Genomic DNA, 23,068 nt, shown 5'->3' on the forward strand with positions numbered 1-23,068 from the left:
TGGGGGAAAAATTAGTAAGAAGGAATAATCAAAATCAAGAGATGCCAGAGTTTGAGAAATACATTTAAAATAAAAGTAGCCATTCTATTTGTATCTTGTCTTCCTTCGTATGCTGAGTGGTTCTCTCATTTAGTAAGTGTGCTATGTATATGGTTAAACTAATAAGCCCAAGTGGAAATTCAACTTCTCAACATTATGAGAAAGGGGTCAAGGCCAAGTCCAAACTCAGTTGGGGTGAATGATATCTTGCAAGATCAAGTTCCATGTTTTCAGAAGCACTTTAACCTAAAATTCCCCTTTGGAACTCTAACCTATTAGTTGTAAATATTGGTGGTGAGTGGGGAAAAATTATACATAAACAACTTACACCCATAGTTTGCATCAAACAGACAAAAGTTTGGAAGCAACCTAAACGTCTAACAATTTTAAGTAAATTGCAGTGTGATAAATGCAATATTGGGGGAAAACTGTTCAAAGTGTAGAGTCTTCAGAGAAAGATGGAAAACCCTTAAGCTGTAAAGTTAACTAAAAATGAATAATATAAAAAAAGGAATAATCTACAAATATAGGTACTGATTGATGACAATTCTAGAAAAGATGTCCATCCATATGGCCAAAGTCTAGAAAGCAACATCAAAATGACAAAAACAATGGTAGACATAGGTATACTTCTGGGCCTTACTGTTTTTATTTTTTTCTCTTGATTTTACTGTATTATGGTTAGAAAAATATATATGTTTATAACATATTATGTATATTATATGTGTATACAAATGGCCAAGTTTGTATAGTAAGTTTGACCCAGAACCCCTTTCTTCAGTCAAGACAGCATTAGGAAGTTGATAGCAATAAGGACATCTATAATAAGCATTTTGGAGTGCACAAATGAAATAAGCTTGAGAATTTAAATTAGTCTGCAAGCTAGATAAGGTCAGTTGTGTTGAAGTAATGAGTGTGTGTTAGAAAGTCCCTCATAAGGGTAACGTAGCAACTTCACATTCTCCTCCATTAATGTTCTGATTACAGAATCAAGAATTTCACAGAGAGAACTGGCCATAGAGTGTATCTACTAAGCCAAACTGAGTGTTTCGTGTCTTCAGTAACACCCAAAGAAGTAGTCAGTTTCCCTGCCTGTGTTTCACTTCCTGATGCATATAATCACCCTTTCTCTCTCACACATGCCCACAAGACGATTTCCCTTACATTTCTTATCTTGAATCCAGTCCTAAAATCTGGAAGTCACCTGAGTTTTTCCCCACTTCTCCATCCCCCACCACACCATCCAGCCCTTTACCAGAACCAGTGAGTTCCAACCTTCTGAATCCCTCTTGAAGGTGTTTGTCTCTCTCATTTGCTTCCAAATGCCTCTGCCCTCCTTCCAAACATGGCCTCCCTGTCTCTAGTCCCTTTCAGCACACAACTGTTAAAAAACAGATAAGACCCCATCACATCTCTCCTTTAATCATATGGATGGACACCTAGTATCTTTGAAAATAAACTCCATCCTCCTTAGGATGGCTCAAAAGGCACTTTTTACCCGACCATTGCATACTTTTAGCACAGTTCTCGAAAATCGAGTCCTGTTGCTGATGGAACACATTTTTTTTTTCAGTGCAATTACACAGAGTTGGAGAAGACAGAATATCAGCTCTCTCATTCTAAGCAATTATGATAATTTTAATGTAGTCCAATATCACATTCACATTTGTAACGTACTTCACATTTTAATCATATTACATTACCAGTAAGTAAAACCTCTAAATATTTTTTTATAAACCATCTTCTACTTGAGCGATGTTTTGTTTTAACCAAAAGTAGGAATTCCCAATTACCCATATGAAGTCTTTCTTTTGATACTTTCCAGGATTCCATTTTGCTAAGATCGTTTTAGACACAAATTTTGCCATGTAACACAATAGCTGCTTGCCCGAGCTCTGTGACGCCCGAAATTTTCATCAACGTGAGGCAACCTGCCGTAACAAAGGATTTTGTGTGTTCCGATTCTAATTAGAATGGTTTAAATTCAAATCCCACTACTGACAAGTTGTCAAGCATTAAGGAATAACATTTAAGGGGTGGCACCTGGCTGGCTCAGTCAGTGAAACACTGGACTCTTGATCTCAGGGTTGGGAGTTTGAGCCCCGTGTTGGGTGTACAGATTATTTAAAAATAAAAAAAACTCAAAAAAAAAAAAAAGAAAGAAAAGTCCCTTAAATTTTCTCCATCTCAGCTTTCACATCAGTAGACTGAGTGTAACAATATATAAGCGATGATGACAATGAAGATGAGGATTAGCTGGTATTTGGTGTGAGATGCTCTCCCAAGTGCTTTGCATACAAGCATATGCTGAGGGGGGTAAACTCATTATCCCCATTTTTCTGATGACTACACTGTTAAAAAGACTAAATAATTTTCCCTAAATATTGGCCATAAACGATGGAGCTAGTGGACAGAAGTGCTAAAGACCAGGTGAGTGCAATTATCTTGTGCCTTCTGTCTGAGGCATCCATTGTTCAAACAGACAACTGTGTATTTCACTGACCCTTGGGTGATGGGAGTTAAGGTCATGTCTCCTTGTTCACCATGAACAGGCAATGACATCTTTGTACATGTATCTTCACGCACTTCTGGACTTACATTTCTAGAAGTGGGAATTTTAGGATGAAGGGTTATGAATATTTTAGTTGCATACTGTCACTTTGTTGCTCTAACTTTATATTTTAAAAAATAAAAAAGACTTTTCTTGGTAATTGTATAGGACAGATCTTAGGCACCTCCTCAGATTCCCTTGGTGATGCCAACTCCTGGACCCCCAGGGGTGAGCCTTGCCTTGGGTGCCACCAATTCTGCTGGGCTCCTCACATTTCCACATACTGGGGCTGACCAGTTGGCCTCCTTGGGAGGACTTCCTTCATTGCTGCTATTCTAGAACCAGGTCCACCAGCCTTCCATCCTGAGTTTCTGGCCCCATCTACCATTTCTGGACTTAGATGAATGGCTACAAAAAGGTCCCAATGGTGCCACCTGGACATATGGATTCACTTCTCTGGAGACACATTTTGACTAATGGGTACCAGGAAGGGGGGCATGCATAGCTGGCAGATAAGTCTTTCTTCCATCTCAACACCTCATCCCAGAAATGGCTCTGCACCATAGCCTTATCCAGACACATGTCACATAGCTGAGCAAGCCCACCCAACTGCTTTGACCAGCCCAATAATCAGCCACATTTTTCACTGTTTTCTGTGCCATCCCAGGCTCACTTTTTTTTTTAATCTTTCATTTCCATTTCCCCTCACACTTGATCTGTGGTGGTCTTCTGGCTCACCTGAGATAATAGTTTATGAAAGTGTTTTATGAGTTATAAACCACTAGGCAAAGGGTATTTTCCTACTATGATTTTTGTTGTCTTCAGGAATACTTGGGGGGTAGAGCCAGACATTCAATTCATAAAATAATCAAGATAACCATTATTTAACTTTCATTACTCAGTACCAGTTGAAGGAGGATTTGGAAACATTTCTGATCTTTCAGTTCTATGTCTGCCTTCAGGGAGGTGTGGTTCACTATAAGCTCCATAGAAACACCTGCGGTAGGTTCCTGTGTGTTCCTAGGGAGGGAATGCAGGAAGAAGGGATAGGAGAACACACTTGCATGCTCCAGTGTACTCAAATTCAGCATAATATGCATCCCCAATGTGGAATTACAGGGTGCAATTTAAAAATATGAAATGAAGGGCACCTGGGTGGCACAGTCAGCTAAGCATTTGACTCTTGATTTCAGCTCAGGTCATGATCTCATAGTTCATGAGTCCAAGGCTCATCATCAGGCTCTGTGCTGACAGTGTGGAGCCTGCTTGGGATTCTCTGTCTCCCTCCCTCTTTACCCATGCCCTGCCCCCCAACCTGCATTTCTATCTGTCTCTCAAAATAAATAAATTAACTTAAAAAAAAAACTTTAAGGAAAAAAATAAGAACTATGAAATGAGCCAGAAGTAGCATGAAAGCAAATGAGGATGAAAGAAAAATCAAGAACTCCCTGACCTTAGCCGACTTTCAAACAAGTGTCTTTTCCTTTGTCAGGTGAATTACCTTTTCCAATTTCACACAAAAAAAGTAATTTGTGGATAATTCATATTCAACTCAACCAACAGTTAGCAAAGCCCTAAATTATCTCCTTCTGTGTTCTATTATAACACCCAGTTGTTTTCATACTACTCTCTGCTGTTATTGCTGACTTAATTAACTGCCTTTCTGGCTGGACTATAAACCCTGAGAGAGTAGGAAGCTGTCAATTCCACTCTGTCATATTCTTGGCACCTAACATATTGTCTGGATTTTTTTTAATGTTTACTGAATGATGAATGAAAGAATGAATGAATGAAGATGAATTGACCATGTGCCTGGTCTTTGCTAAGTGTTTTTAGATTTCTGTAAACATCCCCAGTCACAAACTTCAGCGTGAAACAGAGTAGATGCCTAACAAATAAATGTTAACTAATCAATGAAGAAAGGATGTATAAATGTATATAAAAATATCTAATGCCTACCTCCTAATACCATGGTTCAAAATATTCTAAAATGTCCTTTTCTCATTTACATTTGGGGAATACAGGCTTATAAAGATAATTACTGCTTAGTTTTTAAAAAGAGAAATCTTGGAGGCCACTCCTTTGGAGGGAACACCTGGTAGAGAATTTAAAAATTGGCTGGAGGAAAGGATCACCTTTCACAGTCATGGTCTGGGGTCCACTCTAGTTCACAGAGAATATATCCTGCGGATTACTCTCAAGAGTGGGACACTGCTTTCTCAGCTCTTGTGTTAGGAAAAGCTACTCCAAGGAACTCGGTCACGTAGAAAAAACCAAAGAAATGTATCTCAGGTTTGGCCTGTCCTTTTCCCCTATGATACAAGCTACATAAAACCCCGGATTAAATTAATCCTTCCTTTGGTTTTATATCCTTTCCTTTAGGGTATTTGGTTGATTGCACTTACATTGATCACATGGGGAGAGTGAGATTTACAGAGATAAACCATCTTTTCTTCTTCTTGGTCCTTTGAAGCCACATATTTTTAAAGGATCAGAGGTCATTTGAGGCTCACTGGATGATCCCAAGGGCCAGATTCTATCCTTACTTTTGAAACAATGAACCATTTTCTACAATGGGCATTTAAAATTCACAGCTCCCAAGGCATTAGTAATCCCAGGAAAGACCCCTGCTGGCAACCTTATTAGCATCTCTGCCTCTTGATTTTTATTTAATTCCTTTTAATATTCTATCATAATGCTGACATACATTATGGAATTGAGGGCTAGAGGATGAGGACAATATTTCACTTCATCATTAAGCCCACATTGAGTTAATAAATGGCTCAGACTGTGTTTTGAGATCATACACAATGAAGCTTAAAAAAAAAAAAAAAAAGAACACCAAGGCAACACTTGTTGAATCACAGTTAATAAGAACAAAAAGGGCATAGACGTGAATGGTTCAAATAGTGGCTAATACTAAAATGATAGATTAGAGCTGTGTTTTACATTTGTATTTACAAAGGAATGAAGTGGCATTCTGATGGCCAAACGGACTTTTGGAAAGTTGTCCTTCTCTTTTCAAAGCCCTAGAGTGGAGAAGGTGAGAGCATATGGGGGGGTGGGTGGCTAGGGGGACAAGAAGAGACTCATCTAGCATTAAAATGTTGGCACAGATCACAGTATGTCTCATATTGAGGGCCACCTTCAATTTTTAAATCCCATTCATAAACAGCAGCTCATTCCAGTTCACAAAAATTTGGGGAACAATGTCATTGCCCCAGTAGAAAAGGGAGAACTCCCCAATTTCCCTTTGGTGAGCCCTAATCCTTTCTCACCTCCCTGCTGACCAAGGCTGCTCTGAATCAGTGCTTCTCAGACTTTCCTAGGGACACGGGTCACCTGAGGATCTTGTTAAAACGTAGATCCTGCTGCAGTCAGTGGGGCCTGAGACTCTCTTTGTTTCTAACAAACCCTCAGTCGGAAAGACCACCTGTGAGAAGCATCATCCTGAAAAGATTAGTGTCCTAATCTTTTAGTCATCACACAAGATTTAGATGGAAGTAACTCCAATCTACACTTAATGAGATACATCATGGTTCTTGTGCTAAGTGATAAGCAGGCAGAAGGAGTCAGCGAGTGACAGACTCCTGGATGATTTTCACAAAGTCAAGTCAAATGCTTCTAGAGCTGACCTAAGAGCAGAGACCAAGGGGCGCCTGGGTGGCTGAGACAGTTAAGTGTCTGACTTCAGCTCAGGGCATGATCTCACGGTTCATGAGTTCAAGCTCTGCATGCCCTGCATTGGGCTCTCTGCTGTCAGCACAGAGCCTGCTTTGGATCCTCTGCCCCACCCCCTTTCCCTGCTTGCCCTCTCTCTCTCAAAAATAAATAAACATTAAACTTTTTTTTTTTTTAAGAGAGCAGAAACCAAGAAGCTGTAAAGGGCTTCCAGACATCTTGGATTCAGTAAACTAAGTCATGAGCTCTTAATTATTTGGGGGTCATCCACTCTTTTAACAATGTCTTAAAAACTATAGATTTTCTCCCCAGAAAAATGTATACATAGACCAAAAAACACTTTTGTATGTAATTATATTTGTTCCTCTACTCTTTTGTTCTATAGCCAATTTAAGAAATTTTGACCTGGGGATGCCCCAGGAGCTAGAAAAACAAACAGAAACATTTTAAACTCTCATTGGGATATGGACAGTTTTTCCATACAACTCTTGTGAGAGAACTAGGCCAATCACCTAAAAGCACAAATGAAACACACACACACACACACACACACACACACACACACACACAAGGGTAGGGAAGGCAGAGAATTTGGGACTTTATGACAAAAGCCATGGAAGATCACCTATAGCCCAAAGGAGACCAGAAGCAAGCAAACAAAAACAGAAACTGCAAAAACTAGTAACCTGCCCCATTTCTCAGTCACTGGCCTCTGGGTCACCAGAATTTGAATCTTCAGGGGCACTTAATAAAATGCAGATTTCTGGGCCATACCCCAGGTCACATGGATACGTGGTGCAAACATCTGCATCATATAAGATCCCTAGGTAATTCCTATGGTCATTAAAGTTTGAGAAATCCTATTCCTCAGATTACATTAGTGAAATTAACAGGATTCCCCCCCCCCCCCGCCCAATTCAGAGCTTAAAAAGAGTCATATTCTAATTTGAGGCTGCCCATACGATAAGGAAATGGGTTCCAAGAGAATAGTGATCCAAAATATATTCTTGAGTTGTGCTCATAATTGGGATAGACTTTTAAATTCAAGTATGTTTCCTGTCCCGACCTCTACTCCTTGCTCTTTCTTTCCCTTCCCCTAGACTCAGGCTCACAAATTCCCCTTCTCTTTTCTAGGACCTCCCATGCAAATTGGCTATAATATGGGCTAGATTGTGTAGGAAGTTTGATAGAATAAAAGGCAGAGGAAATGTCAAGGTAATACACACAGAAGTTTCTTTGATGTAACTAAATCTATAAATATTGCTATATGGATATTGGTCTTTATAAAAGCCAAAATCTATGGCTATTTTGAGGTTTCTTTCTAGGCTTTGACCATGTGTACATCTTTTCTAGAATTGTAATTAATCAGTACCTATATTTGTGGCAACCCTGGCTGCCTATTAAAGTTAATAAAAATCACAGAGACCTGATGTCTAACCTCAATGGTTGTACTTAAGAAAGTATGAATAAGACAATTATGGCTGAGGGTTGGAGTCTAAGTATCAGTACTTAAGATGAAAAAGAAAACCACCATTAAAAATTCTTATATACAATCAATAAGAATACAAACAATAAAAGGTATTGAGTGTTTAGTATGAAAATAGTGATACACATTTTACAGGCAGTAGCTCACTCAGTCTTTACAACATTTCTATAACTAGGAACTGTGAGGAACATCACCGTTACAACCAAAAGTCATAGAAAACAGGTCACTGTCTCGAGGTCATGGCTGCTAAATGCAGAGCTCTCCTTGGAACTCTGGTACAAGTGCCCACACTACACAATAAACTACACCTCCCACATGAAGCTGTCATTCAAAACTGCTGGTATGGACATCTGTACAACTGTGTACATACGTGTGATACACACACATGCGTGGCAGAGAGAGAATATATGTGTAGACCCTGGTAGAGAGGTGATTCTGTGGCTTAGGACACTTGGGGGGAAAAGAGATGTCCTCAAATAAAGACTCAATGAGTTGTTGAGAGCAATCATTCCCTATGGGAAAAATGCGAAAAGGAGAGGAGACTTCAGGAAGTGAAGTGAGTATGGAAAGCAACATAGGAGGTTGACTAATACAAACTTAAGCTGATGTTTTACTAAAGATGAGCTGTGCTCTTCCCATTTTCCCTGCCTGATAGACAGCTACCAATACCTAGGTATTGTATTCCTCCAATTCCTCTTTGTTTACTCTGGAAAGATAAAAAAACAAAACAGCTCAGGATAAGATGGGGGGATGTGAAGGGTAGAACAGATCTCCTGACATTAGCTAATTGGTGCTAAACGCAAAATACTTTCTCCCTAGAAAATTGGATCTACTCAGAAGGTGCCATAGAAGGTTTTTGGGGGTTTCAGAATTAAGCGAGAGCGCCCTGATCTAGATGATCCAGAAGCTCCTTAGATACCCAGCGAAGGCAACCCTTTCAAGCATGATTTTGGCAGAGACCATGTCCAATTTTCAGTTCTAATTACATTTTCCTATTATACATGAGAAACTTGTTGCTGCAGATCTATTTGGTGATGGCCAAAAGCAGAGGCTAGTTCTCCTGTTTCCAAAGCCCAGGGATACCTTGACCGATGACATCCTATGAAGCAAAAGGCATGAGGGTAAAAGCAAAGATTCCAGTGCCAGACCTGTCTGCGTTCAAACCCTGATTCTAAAACCTCCTAGCTATGTGTGTGACATTGACCAAGTTACTTAGCCTCTCTAAGTGTCTCCATTTGGAAAATAAGGACGATGATGGTAATGATAATAAAACCAACTTTGCAGTATTTTGTCACATGGTAGCAAAGATGGAATAATTTAATATATGAAAAAGGCTTGACAAAGAGTAAGTACCATAAATGTGTTTATTACCATTATCACTGCTTTACGGTACTATATATTATAATCCTCAAGCGGCGCTAATCAGCATTCATCATACATGGAATGTCCTTCAAATTTGGATTCCAAGATGTTCCAAGAAAATCTGAAACTTCTTATTTTCTTGTTCAGGAGGTACAGTGAAAACAAGACTGACTAGAATTTGTTTGAAGCTTCACAGCATAGAAATAAGAAGAAAGAAATAAAAACTTCTTTCTGGTTCTTGGATCTGTATATTCTGTACCTCCTTGCCTGACCCAGTGTACCAGGTTGAATGGCATCCCCCCCAAATTCATTTCCTTCTCAGAACCTCAGAATGTGACCAGATTTGGAACTAGGGTTGTTGCAGGTGTAATTAGTTAAGATGAGGTCATACTAGAGTATGCTGGACCCTACATCCAATATGACTGGTGTCCTTAAAAGAAGAAACCAATAATGTATAAGTTGTTGAATCACTATATTGTACACCTGATACTAATATAACATTGTGTGTCAACTAAACTTCAATAAGAAATAAAAATAACAATAAGTAATTTAAGTGAGGGAAAGATAACACAGAGACAGAGGCATACAAGCAGAGAAGGCCATACAAAGATAAAGGTAGATATTGGAGTGATATGTCTACGAGCCAGCAAAAAACGGAAGCTACGAGAAAGGTATGGGACAGAGTCTCTGGAGCTTTAGAGAGAACATAGTATTGTCGGCACCTTGATTTCAGGCTTCTAGTCTCCAATGCTGTGCAAGAATAAATTTATGGTTTTAAGCCACCAAACTTATGGAGATTTGGGATGGCAGCCACAGGAAACTAATACACCCAGCATCCCTTCTGGACCACAATGGAGGTAGAGCAGCAGTGCAAGAGTCCCTGCACTGAGCTGTGGTCTCCCAATCTGTGTGGGGTTACGTCCTAAAACAGCTAATGATGCAGAGTGTGAACTGGAGGACACTGGGAGCCCTGCAAGCCAAGTGAGATGACTTAATTTTTCATATGAAGTTCATCCCTCTCAAGCCATCTTCAATAGCCAAGCACTTAGTTGCAATGTTTTTGTTTCCTGATCTCAGGGTTTTTGTTTGTTTGGGTTTTTTTTTTTTTGAAATACAGTAGTAAGTTGTTTTGCAGAAGGACTTTTGGGGAGCACTCACCAGCACAACACCTGTGAGTGGTGAAAAAAGCAGAAGTGGTCAGAGTGGGAAGCTGAATCACAGTGCAATTGTGACAGAGGCCCCAGCCAATCCTACAGAGAGTTCTGGAGCTGAAATGGCCCTTTGGAGCGTTCCCAACTGGGGCTATGAGGCCAGGCCTTTGTACCCACACTCAGAACAGCTATTGGATGCAAGCTGCTCACACTAAGAAGCCAAAGCTTTGATCAAGGCTACTTCTATCAGCTGCAGACAATTTCTGGTGATGAACACAGCTGTGAGCAGCCAGGAAAATGAGTACCTTGGTCCGAAAGGGGATCTGGCAGGTGCATTGCAGCATCCCCCCTGTATACTGGTGGAAGTCCTTCCATTGAATCATCATTTTTTATTAGAATGTGGCCATGTGAGAGTGCACCTGGATTAGAATCTCCTTACTCTGAGAAAGAATCCATTAGGTGCTCTCAAATCATGTGTATAGTAACAGATTCGAGAGGACTCAACATTGCATTCTTACACATTTCCCTCTCTCACCCACACATTTTCCATTACTATCCATTTCAATTACTCTAAAAATCTCCATTTCTGGGGCGCCTGGGTGGCTCCATTGGTTAAGCATCCAACTCTTGATTTTGGCTCAGGTCATGGTCTCACAGTTCTTGGGATCAAGGCCTGCATTGGGCTTTGTGTTGACAGCACGGGGCCTGCTTGGGATTCTCTCTGTTCATCTCACTGTCTCTCTCTCTCAATTAATGAATAAACTTTAAAAAATTAAAAAATTTAAATCTTCATTTGAAAGTGGCTTCTAGTCACACGTGACCATGGCAATTCCTTCTCTTTTTCTAGTGATCTATGGACAGAGAGGATAATCATCTGACTCTACATGGAAATCGCCATCCATTTGTTCACTTATTTTTCCATTCATTTGCCAATCATCACACATATTCAACATGTACTCTATGCTAAACAAGGGATTGAGCATTACACAAATGAATTAGGTTGTACAAGGCCTTACCTGGCATGATAAGGAGCTGGACTTGCTCTGGACACAATGAAGGATTATGGGCAACACTGTGACTTGAATAGGTTTGGGTTACTGGAAAATCTTTCTGTTGGTGGCATAGCAAATGGATTGCTGGAGGGTCCATAGGATGCAGTGCGAAGTGAGGGGATTTAAATATCAGTTGAGTTACTCTTCAGACCTCAGGTGCTCACTCTGTCCTTCCTCTGACGAAGACCCGTTTTGCCCACAAGTCAGCAGCATTGCCGAAGGGCATGTGGACAGCCTGCTTGGGTGGCAGTGCTCACACTGTCCTAAGTTACAAGCAGCCGATGGGGCCCAGGCACATGTCTTTGAATGTGCAAACACACCATGTATGTGACCCCAGGCTGCAAATGCTAGGTGTGAAATACACAGCTATCCACACAGACTGGACACCTCTAAAACATGAGCCCTGAGAGTATGCCTGATTCCATTTTGACTTTTCCCCTCCATAGCCTCGATAGTTTTGGACCAGTCCCTAATAGTTAAAGTAAATCACTCAGTGGGTGAGACTCAGAGATTATAGGTCTAAATGTATAACCTAGCAGTAGAGACTATATTCCAAAGACACAAAAGCAAGAGAATTCTTTTTTTTTTAAATTAACCAACTATAGATTGGGAAATAGAAGAGAAAATACCATATTAGTAATAATTATTTGAAGGTAATAGCTTATGTTCTTTAATGCCGTTCCAACATAAATGTCATTGTAAGAAATGATATTTCATTTCCATACTAACAAATCAGGTACTTAGTGTGCTGGGGGAGAAATGATTGGAACTACTTTAAAGCTGCATTAACCAGAGAAACTGCAAAAATATTGATATTCTTATGAAGGAAGGAAGGAATGCCCCTCATGGGTGTATTTAAGTACCCTCCATCTTTTGGATAAATGGTAATGCTAAACAAAAAATGGAAAGATGACCTTAAAATAATAACCTCAGGACTCAACTGGGACTGAGCTTCTCAATGTACAAAAATCATTTGCAATATGTTCAGGATGGAAATTTCTATACTGCTTTATAGCTCATAGACTGCATTATATACCTCAAACAAAAATCACCAAAACTCCCAATTCTGGGCTGGCTTCCTTCCCTTGGGGTGTTCCCCCTACCCCTTTGTAAAATTATTCATCATCCTCTTACTCACTGTCTGCAATTTTGCTCAGTTATTCAACAGCATTTGTAAGGACAGAAAAACAAAGGGAAGGAGAAAACCAATCCATTCGGAGAGGTGTTTCATATAGAGGATGGGATTGTTAAAGCAAAACCAGGTCTGGCACCATTAGGGCTTCCTCTAGCCAATTCCTTCTCCATCCTTTCTTACAAAGATCTCATGCAAAGGCCACGTGGACAATTTCACAGAGGAAATGCTGAGCTGGTATGTGAAAGCCAACCCATTGGGCAACTCTGTCATTCCGTGTCATTTGTAACAGCCCATGTGTTTGTTACATGGAAGATGGAGTGTTGGTAGGGGCCTGAATGTCTGAGTCATCTAGTTCTCAAACAGCGACTCCAGAGGTTTGAGTTTCTAGTTGATTTATCATGAATGGCACTGATACTTATCTGACTGGAAGCTGTTAGCCTGAATTGCTACTTGGAGAAACAAAGTCAATGAAAGTCACCACTCCAATAGATCTGTGAAGGATGCATGGAGTCCTCCTTTAAATAAGTGTCTGGCCCCTATCCATCAAAGGGCACACAACTAGAGGGATACAAGTCTATAAGTCCTTAGAGTCAATAATACTCCAGGCTTATTTTTCCCAATCATATAGGTTTTGAATGCCAAGGGACTGAACATATTCCTGATGATACAACCTTCAAATGCACTCATGTCTACATTCTCTTTTGGCCTTTACAAAAACTCTTGTGCAGTAGGGAGGAATGGAATCCTTATGAATATTAACATTTGATATATGAAACATACACAGGTTCATAGAGGTATGTAGCTTGCAACACTGCTGATAAGTGGGAAAGTGAGGTCTTGTGATGCCTAATCCCATGCCCCTCCAATGATCTCACTCTTCTTTTTCTACATCGACATTAATTTGGGTAAACTGGATTAATTCAATCTAATAATTTATTAACTCAATAACTGAACAATTTATTTTGAGCAAACTGTTTGGACTGATTGGCTATTTAACAGAATTAATAGGTTAGAACGGGTGGTTCAGTAGCCCTGTGTTAAAAAAAAAAAAAAGAAAAAAGAAAAAAGTCTTTGGCCAGGTGGGAAGTTAGGTAATATTCATCACCTGTCACTCCCTGTCTTCCCTGAGAGCTACCAGATTTCCACAAGCACAGGACCATGTAGGCGCCAAGTGCTTCCTGGCTGTTCCAGGACATCAAAGCCAATGTAATGAGCTTTAATGTTGGTAAGGTCCAGGTATCCTTGGGATTGAATAGAAGACTGTCAGCTTGCCTAACAAATTTAAAAGAATCTACTACCATGGCATTGTCGCAATGTCCCTTACTTATGCTCCTCTAGTGGGGACAGGGAAGAGCAGCTAAAGCAGGCTGCCTTAGTAGCTATCCAGCTGCTCATGCAGTTAACAGAGCTGTAGAAAAAAAAATGTGATTTATACGAGCCTTTCCCTTGACACTGGAGCATGAGTCCCAGATCCACTCATGTTGGGGAGATACATGTCATGAACACACTTCTGTGTGCTCTGGTGATAGCAGGGCCACAGAGAGCTGCTGATTTAGATAATCACATAAGATAGAGGCACACAATACATGGATGTAAAGGGCAATATCTATGCACCAACCTACACTCTTTATGATGCAAGGGGAACCAGTCGAGTTGTGCAAAAGGTAACAAGAGATCCCCATGCATATAACAGCGCCAGGCCGAGGTTCCATAAAAGCTGGGGGTGCATGTCTGAGGGAGGCTCCCTGCCACTTGCTGGCCAGGGCACATGATTGAGAAACCAAACCAACGGGCACGTACAAATTGCTTCCAGGATAAACACAGATTGTGCTGCCAGTGAATGCAATCATTGATTAGTTCTGCAAGATCAGGTAGCGAGGCCAGACTACCTGGAGACTTCGTCCACGTTCAGGAGAGAAAGAAGAACTGAGAGGTTTTTAATAGTGCCCCCATTACAGTACATAGCTGCTGGACAGAAAGTATGCATATGCCGGAGCCTCACATACCTGATAGGGTCCCTGGTTGCAGCCACAGTAGCTGCTCTCCATTGTGTAGCTTCTGGACACCCCCATCTCTCTCCACACCACCACCCGGGCTGTGGAGGCTCGGGATTTCTCCACGAGGAAACTGCAGCTGCTCATCGTGAATGCTGGAGCTAGCTTATCAAGGATTTTGGGAAGAGTCTACAACAAAAAAATAAAATCATGATGAATTAGGGATATGCATCATAAAAAATAATGTCCCAACATTTATTAAGCATATCAATATATCAAACACTTAATATATGCTCCTGCAATCTTCTATCAACCCTAAGGAATGGATACCAAGGGTTTGTTGTTTTGTGCTCTCAAACGAGGAATCTGAGACTTAGAAAAGTAAGAAAGAAATAGCATAAGTCCAACTACAAAGTGGTTGGAATGGGATCCAAATGTCAATCCGGCCTACTCGAAAGACCATGATCTCCCAGTTCCGTGTCTCTCCATCACTGTGGACTGATGTTGTACATGTATACATTCAGCCTCACGCATCACTGTGTTGAGCTCCATGGAAAGACACAGATTTCATACGGACTGAAAGTTAGAGAGTGACTCCACCCAGGCTCATGGTTTTCTAGCTCCAAGAGTCAAACTAAGGACTTCTGACTTATCCCAGATATTCAAATCATTGATGATCGCTGAGGGTCACATATAAAGTTCCCTAAAATAGTACCACTGCCAAAATGAACTTGCTAGTCCCATCTTGTAAATCTCATAAATCTGAGGCTGGACCATTTATAAAACTAAAAATCCATCCTCTCTGAGTTCTTATATACCACTGTTTCCTAGGGTGGAAAAGCTTTAGGTGAGACAACTTAATCTATGGTTAGAAAGCATCTGTATGCAGATCCTTGCCACTCTCTGACTGACAGAAAGGGGACTTCTAGTCACCAGACCTCCCCACTTCGAGGACGATGACTCAAGAATTCATAGCACACCAGGTCCTTGGGTTAGCAGAAATCCTGAGCCTAGACAGTCCCAAACTTTTGTGCCATTAACAAGAAGGGTTCTTTACTTCACTGCTGACAGAATACTAGCACATAGTACAAAATTATGCATATTAGATAACAAACAGTGAAACTTCAGGCTTTGGACAAATTGCAAGGAGAAGGAAGTGTTCTTTCCTCAGAATGAGAATACAAATTAAGAGTACTTTTAAAGAAATGCAATTTTGTTAATTTCTAGAACACTGAGCAAATCTCTTAATAACCTGGGTTCTTACTGTCCCCATGCTTAACATAACTTAATCACATTAATATAAAGATTAATACAAGTATTAATTATATTATAAATTACCTATGATATATGTATATGTTAACATAATTATTCATATAATTTAGTATGATCGTTAAGTTCCCAACATAGCCTGCAGACCTACAGCATCATTTGGACAAGGGAAATGAGCTGATATGTCCTCACTTGAGTTTCTATAATTGTCCCCTAATTGATTTCATCTACCCACTTTTGTCCCTCTCTCCCAGTGATTCCTTCACCCCATTTTTCTCCTTCAAAGTGTCATCGCAATCACAGTAAAATTAATTTTCATGTAATTAGCTGTTTATTTTCTATCTCCTCTGCAGCTCAGAAGTTCCATAAGGGCAGGTCTGCGTCTTGTTCACAGGAAAATCTCTGCACACCAAGCTGGGTGGCTCATAGGGGGCACTCCATAATTATTTGCTGAAATAAATAGAATCTGCTAGTCCAGACCCTTAGGGGACTGCTTAAATATATCTCACACACACTTGCGCGCGCGCGCGCACACACAAACACACACACACTATATATATATATATACACACACACTATATTTATACATACATACACTATATATATTATTTATATGCTATGTAAAAATTTATTTTGTTTTATGTATTACATAAAATATTTATGACATATACATAGCAACTAAAATGATTGAAAATACTTGAAAATGGTCTCAATTTATCAATATTTTACCTTGCTATAAAAAGGTTAATTGGACATTATTTAAATGATCTCTTTTTTCTTACTTAAGTGAACCCGGTTTTCTTAGCTCATATAGCCCATACCCAAATGACCACATGTTCCATTTAATGGCGTGTATCTCAGAAAGCTTTATAAGCTATGATCCCCTTGTTGGAGCCTGGAGAATAAGGGGTTTACAAGGTGCAGTTGGAGCATGTCTGTTACATATCCACAGCAAGAGTTTAGCCATTAAATAATGGACTCCAAAACTACTACAGCATTGGTAATAAAGTCCTGAACCCATTTCCCTTTTGATCTCACACAAATAGATCTATGCCAGAGAAATGAAGATAATTATAGCGTTAGTATTTGGAGACTGTCTTGTCTTGTTTTGTAAATGAATTAAGATATAGATAAACACTGAATGTGAATGGAGCCAGTGGACCCTTATTGTGATGCTCTCAGGGATCTCCCAGCTCCAATGGAAAAAGACTTGGGACTTTCAACTTTTTCTCTCCCACTTGCTCTGTGCCCTTAAACTTAATCTCAGTTTCCAAAAGTTGAAAATTATAATAGTTTGTTTTGGTTTGGCTCCCTCCCTCTCTAACTTTTTTTCTTTATTTTTTTCCTTTCCCCCCCCCTTTTTTTTTTTTTCCTTTTTTTCCCCTTTTTTTTCCCTTCCCCTTCCCCATGGTCTTCTGTTAAGTTTCTCAGGATCCACCTAAGAGTGAAAACATATGGTATCTGTCTTTCTCTGTATGACTTATTTCACTTAGCATACATAACACTAGAGACTCTTAAAAACTGAGAACAATCTGAGGGTTGATGGGGGGTGGGAGGGAGAGGAGGGGGGTGATGGGTATTGAGGAAGGCACCTGTTGGGATGAGCACTGGGTGTTGTATGGAAACCAATTTGACAAAAAATTTCATATTTAGAAAAGAAAATTATAATAGCTGCCTTTTCACTCAACACTTGCTATGTATTTTACATGCATTAGTTCAATTAATCATGAGTCTTTGACATAAATTCTGTTATTATCTCATAACATAGAGGCTAGATGAGTAACTTTTCAATGGTCACACAGCTAGTAAGGACAAATCCAGAATGTCAACTCAGATATCCTAATTCAGATCACATGAGCTTAGTGTAACCACTGTAGGACAGAACTTCTTCAGTAGGTATTATAATTCCATAGGCACGTAAAGAAATACAAGGAACGAATGACATAATATATATACACAGCATGGTCCAGGAGCTGGCATTTAGCATGGTCTCAACACAAACCTAGCAGGGACTAGGCAAGAAACAGCCCCGAGAATGAGTATTCTGCATCCCCGTAGACATTGAATCCCATTTGTCTTGGAGCAGCTGGGTCTGGAGCACCTCAGCTGATGGGGGAAGAGGTGGTCCTGAATCATTAATTCTGGTTTTGGGGAACATTGTAAAAGCTTGAGCTGCATTTCAATTCATCTGTTTTCTGCTGACTCTTCCAAGTCCTGCCTGGTTTCCCAAATTCACAGAAGATAGAACTTTCAAAGATATGCTGACTATGAACCCACTAGACATCTCCTAGCTCCCAGCTCATTTCCAGGGAGAAGCCCTCTGTGGGGTGCCGGTTCCCCACGATCACCTCTACAGAACTCAGACATCTTCTCTTTTCTCTGACTTAAGCATGTGGCAAGGGCATAGCTGGGACAAGGAGTCAAAAGTATGAATTCTGGATTCACACTACACGATTTGACATGGAGAAAGTCATTTAAGTCCGCTAACCCTCATTTTTGTCATCACATAAGGGGGAGGGGTAAGAATAGCTTCAACCTTGAGTGAAGCGGTAAAGTCAAGAGAAGCCTCAGTAACCATGCAGTGTTGTTACTATGCTCTTCAGAGGTTTAGAGGAAAAGAAGGGTCACTCTGCTCCAATATTCAAGCTTCCATGATTGGAAAAAAAAAACAAAACCAGCTTTTTTTTTTTAATTTTTTTTTCAACGTTTTTTATTTATTTTTGGGACAGAGAGAGACAGAGCATGAATGGGGGAGGGGCAGAGAGAGAGGGAGACACAGAATCGGAAACAGGCTCCAGGCTCTGAGCCATCAGCCCAGAGCCTGACGCAGGGCTCGAACTCACAGACCGCAAGATCGTGACCTGGTTGAAGTCGGATGCCTAACCAACTGCGCCACCCAGGCGCCCCCAAAACCAGCTTTTAAAACCTCTCTTTACCTTGTATATTTCCCTTCTCTTAACTTAGATAATCCCCGCCTACCAAGTGTCCAACAAGGACTTATTCCCTCTTCATTCTGCAGAGTAGTTTAACTCAGGTTTTTGTTTCTGTCTCATAGAACACATGCTTTAGAAGATCACTAAGGTCAGAATCTGAGGTGTGGTCTGGTGCTGAGTCACCTGGGTCCTAATCCCAGCTCTTGCTGACTATATGACCTTTAGACATTTTACCGCATTTCTGCAACCTCCCTTCCTCATATATGAAATGGGATGCTATTAAAAGTACCTATTAATTTCACAAACATTGGTTAAGCATATCCTATTGCCGTGCACCATTCTAGAAGATGCAGTAGTTGGGAAGATTAAATGAATGAACGTATACAGGGTGCTTTGAACAGTGCCTGGCACATGCTCATTACTGTAGAAGTAGTATCCACAGTTGTTATCTTTGCCACTCCTCAAAACTGGAAATTTATGAGGAAGACCAAGGCCAGGAAATGTCACTAACAAGAGACACTTCCCAGGCAGGACTGCCAAAGAACTGATTGCATCCACCTCTCTTCAGTTCACTGTGATCCACAATAGGCAGTTAAAATTCTTTAAGGCTCAAGGTTTTTTTTTTTTTTATGCATTTTTAAAATGTTTATTTTTGAGAGAGAGAAAGAGAGTAAGGGGGGAGGGGAAGATAGGGGGACAGAGGATCTGAAGCAAACTCTGCGATGATAGCAGAGAGCCCAATGTAGGGCTCGAACTCACAGACCATGAGATCATAACCTGAGCCGAAGTTGGACACTCAACTGACTGAGCCACCCAGGTGCCCCATGTGTGTATGTATATATATATATATATATATATATATATATATATATATATTTAAAATAGTCTCTCTATACTACATGAAAAACTCCTCCTCTCTCCCTCACTAAGCCTCTATTTAATTTTATTAAAATGATATTTGGGGTTTTTTTGTTTGTTTATTTGTTTGTGTGTTTGTTTTATGAAATTTATTGACAAATTGGTTTCCATACAACACCCAGTGCTCATCCCAAAAGGTGCCCTCCTCCATACCCATCACCCACCCTCTCCTCACTCCCACCCCCCATCAACCCTCAGTTTGTTCTCAGTTTTTAACAGTCTCTTATGCTTTGGCTCTCTCCCACTCTAACCTCTTTTTTTTTTTTTCCTTCCCCTCCCCCATGGGTTCCTGTTAAGTTTCTCAGGATCCACATAAGAGTGAAACCATATGGTATCTGTCTTTCTCTGTATGGCTTATTTCACTTAGCATCACATTCTCCAGTTCCATCCACGTTGCTACAAAAGGCCATATTTCATTTTTTCTCATTGCCACGTAATATTCCATTGTGTATATAAACCACAATTTCTTTATCCATTCATCAGTTGATGGACATTTAGGCTCTTTCCATAATTTGGCTATTGTTGAGAGTGCTGCTATGAACATTGGGGTACAAGTGGCCCTATGCATCAGTACTCCTGTATCCCTTGGATAAATTCCTAGCAGTGCTATTGCTGGGTCATAGGGTAGGTCTATTTTTAATTTTCTGAGGAACCTCCACACTGCTTTCCAGAGTGGCTGCACCAGTTTGCATTCCAACCAACAGTGCAAGAGGGTTCCCGTTTCTCCACATCCTCGCCAGCATCTATAGTCTCCTGATTTGTTCATTTTGGCCACTCTGACTGGCGTGAGGTGATACCTGAGTGTGGTTTTGATTTGTATTTCCCTGATAAGGAGCGACGCTGAACATCTTTTCATGTGCCTGTTGGCCATCCGGATGTCTTCTTTAGAGAAGTGTCTATTCATGTTTTCTGCCCATTTCTTCACTGGGTTATTTGTTTTTCGGGTGTGGAGTTTGGTGAGCTCTTTATAGATTTTGGATACTAGCCCTTTGTCCAATATGTCATTTGCGAATATCTTTTCCCATTCCATTGGTTAAGGCTCAAGTTTTAATTGTCACAGAATTCATGTCATTCTATTTCTTCATACTTCTTTTTTATTTTAAGTTTATTTATTTTGAGAGAGGGAAAGAGAAAGAGAGAGAGAACATAAGGAGGGGAGGGGCAGAGACAGAAGGACAGAGAGAATCCCAAGCAGGCTCCACACAGACAGCACAGAGCCCGATGCGGGGCTCAAACTCATGGACTATGAAATCGTGACCTGAGCTGAAGTCAGACACTCAAGCAACTGAGCCACCCAGGCGCCCCAAAGAATTTTTACTTTTAATAACACACGTTATTGATATCAGCTTTATTGAAGTAAGTGAACAGTTTGATGAGTTTTAGGAAATGTATATAGTTTTAATTGCTTATTTATTTTTGAGAGAGAGAGAGAGAGAGAGAGAGAGAGAGAGAGAGAGAGAGAGACAGAGCATGAACTGGGGAAGGGCAGAGAGAAAGAGACACACACACAGAATTGGAGGCAGGCTCCAGGCTCCAAGGTGTCAGCACAGAACCCCATGCGGGGCTCAAACTCACCAACTGCGAGATCATGACCTGAGCCAAAGTCAGATGCTTAATCAACTGAGCCACCCAGGCACCCCTAGGAAATGCATATATTTTGCAGTCCTCACCACAGTCCAGCTTGGGAACACTTTCATCACTGTACAAACATGTCTTTCATGCTCACTTCCAGTCAGTCCTGCCCTAGGCAACCTCTGATCTGCTTTTTAACACTATAATTTTTGCCTTTTTCAGAAATTTCATACAAATTAAACCATACATCTTGTGTTAGTTTCTGACTTCTTTTTTAAGTGTATGTTGTTGCATGCATCGGTAGTTTGTCCCTTTTCATTGGTGGATAAGTTTCCATTGTATGAACATACTGTGTCTGAAGATTCCATGTCCTGTGTATCCATTCACAAGTTGGCGGACATGTTTGCATTGTTACCAGTTTGGGGATATTGTGTAATGGTACTTCTATGAGAAGTCCATAGTCCACATACTATGAGAAGTATGTCCATTTTTGTGGACAAGTGTTTTCACTTCTCTTGGGTGGATACAGAGGAATGGCGTTGCTAGGCTGTGCATTAAAAGTGTGCTTCACTTTGAAGAAACTGTCAAAGTGTTTTCCAAATTGGGCACACCATTTTGCACTTCCACCAATAATAAATGAGGGTTCCAGTTTCTGAACACCTTTTCCCAGCACTTGATATTTTGTCTTTTTTATTATAACCATTCTAGTGATTGTGTGGCGTTATCCCATTATCATTTTAATTTACAATTACCTGATGAATGATAATATTGTTAATATTAACCATGCATACATTGTTTTTGTTGACATAGTCAAGAACAATTTTTGGGTTTTTTTATGTGTGTGTTTATTTTCTTATTATTGACTTGTAAAAAATTGCACATTCTGGATATATGCCTGTTATCAGTTACATGATTGGCAACTATTTTTCCCAGTGTATGGTTGGTCTTCCACTTACTTATAAGGGGACTTTTAAAGATTAAAATTCTTTAAGTTTGACAAAGCTCAATTTATCAACTTTTTGTTTTATAGTTTGTGTTGTGTGGGGTTCTATGGAAGATAGCTTTGACTAATCAAAGCAGACAAAATACAAAGATTTTCTAGTAGGTTGCATTCTGTAAGTTTTATTGTTTTGTCCTTACATTTAGGTGTATGATCTATTTTAAGTTACATTTTGTGTATGGTGTTAAGTAAATATCTAAATTCATATTTTGCCTTGTGGCTACCCAATTGCTTCAGCACTGTCTGATAGACAGTCTGTCCTTCCTCCCTGCTGTACTGAAGTGCTTTGACATCTTTGCAGGAAATCAATTGCTATAAATGTGTGAGTATTTCTGTGTGTATTTATTTTCCCTCTATTCTGTTCTACTGATCTATAGGTCTATCCTGATGCCAACACCAGACGTTCATGATGACTGTAGCTTTTTAGTTTTGAAATTTAAAGTCTTCAAATCATGTAGAGTAAATCCTGTAACTTTTTTCTTCTCTTTTAAAGTTTCTTTGGCTATTCAGACTCTTCTGTATTTCCACATAAGTCATAAGATTATCTTCTCAATATCAACAAAAAAGCCTCCTAAGATTTTGATAGGAAATGTACTGACTCTATAGAAAAATTTGGGGAGAGTGGCCATCTGATGATCATTGAGTTTTCCAATCCATGAGCGTGGTACACTTCTTCATTTGTTCAGGTCACCTCTAATTCCTCTAAACAATGTTTTGTGGTTTTCAGTGTACACATAATGCACTTTTTATTTAATTTCTTTCTGTTTTTAAACTTTTAAAGTTTATTTATTTATTTTTGAGAGACGGCGGAGAAAGTAGGGTAGGGGTAGTGAGAGAGGGAGAGAGAGAATCCCAAGCAGGCCCTACACTGTAAGCACAGAGTCCGACACAGGGCTCAAACTCATGAACAGTGAGATCATGATGT

The 23,068-nt window shown here is 40.1% G+C and overlaps 1 protein-coding gene across 1 annotated transcript in view; it reads right to left on the bottom strand.

Annotated features, from left to right (window-relative positions):
• Positions 1–23,068, bottom strand: part of AGBL1 (AGBL carboxypeptidase 1) — a 765,585-nt gene that overhangs the window by 315,530 nt on the left and 426,987 nt on the right. The window contains exon 21 of the mRNA XM_043554727.1: positions 14,464–14,640. Within this exon, the coding sequence (XP_043410662.1) occupies positions 14,464–14,640 (177 nt within the window). The remainder of the gene's footprint in view (positions 1–14,463; positions 14,641–23,068) is intronic.

The sequence above is a fragment of the Prionailurus bengalensis genome, chromosome B3 (genome assembly GCF_016509475.1).
Source record: "Prionailurus bengalensis isolate Pbe53 chromosome B3, Fcat_Pben_1.1_paternal_pri, whole genome shotgun sequence".
Taxonomy (NCBI): domain Eukaryota; kingdom Metazoa; phylum Chordata; class Mammalia; order Carnivora; family Felidae; genus Prionailurus; species Prionailurus bengalensis.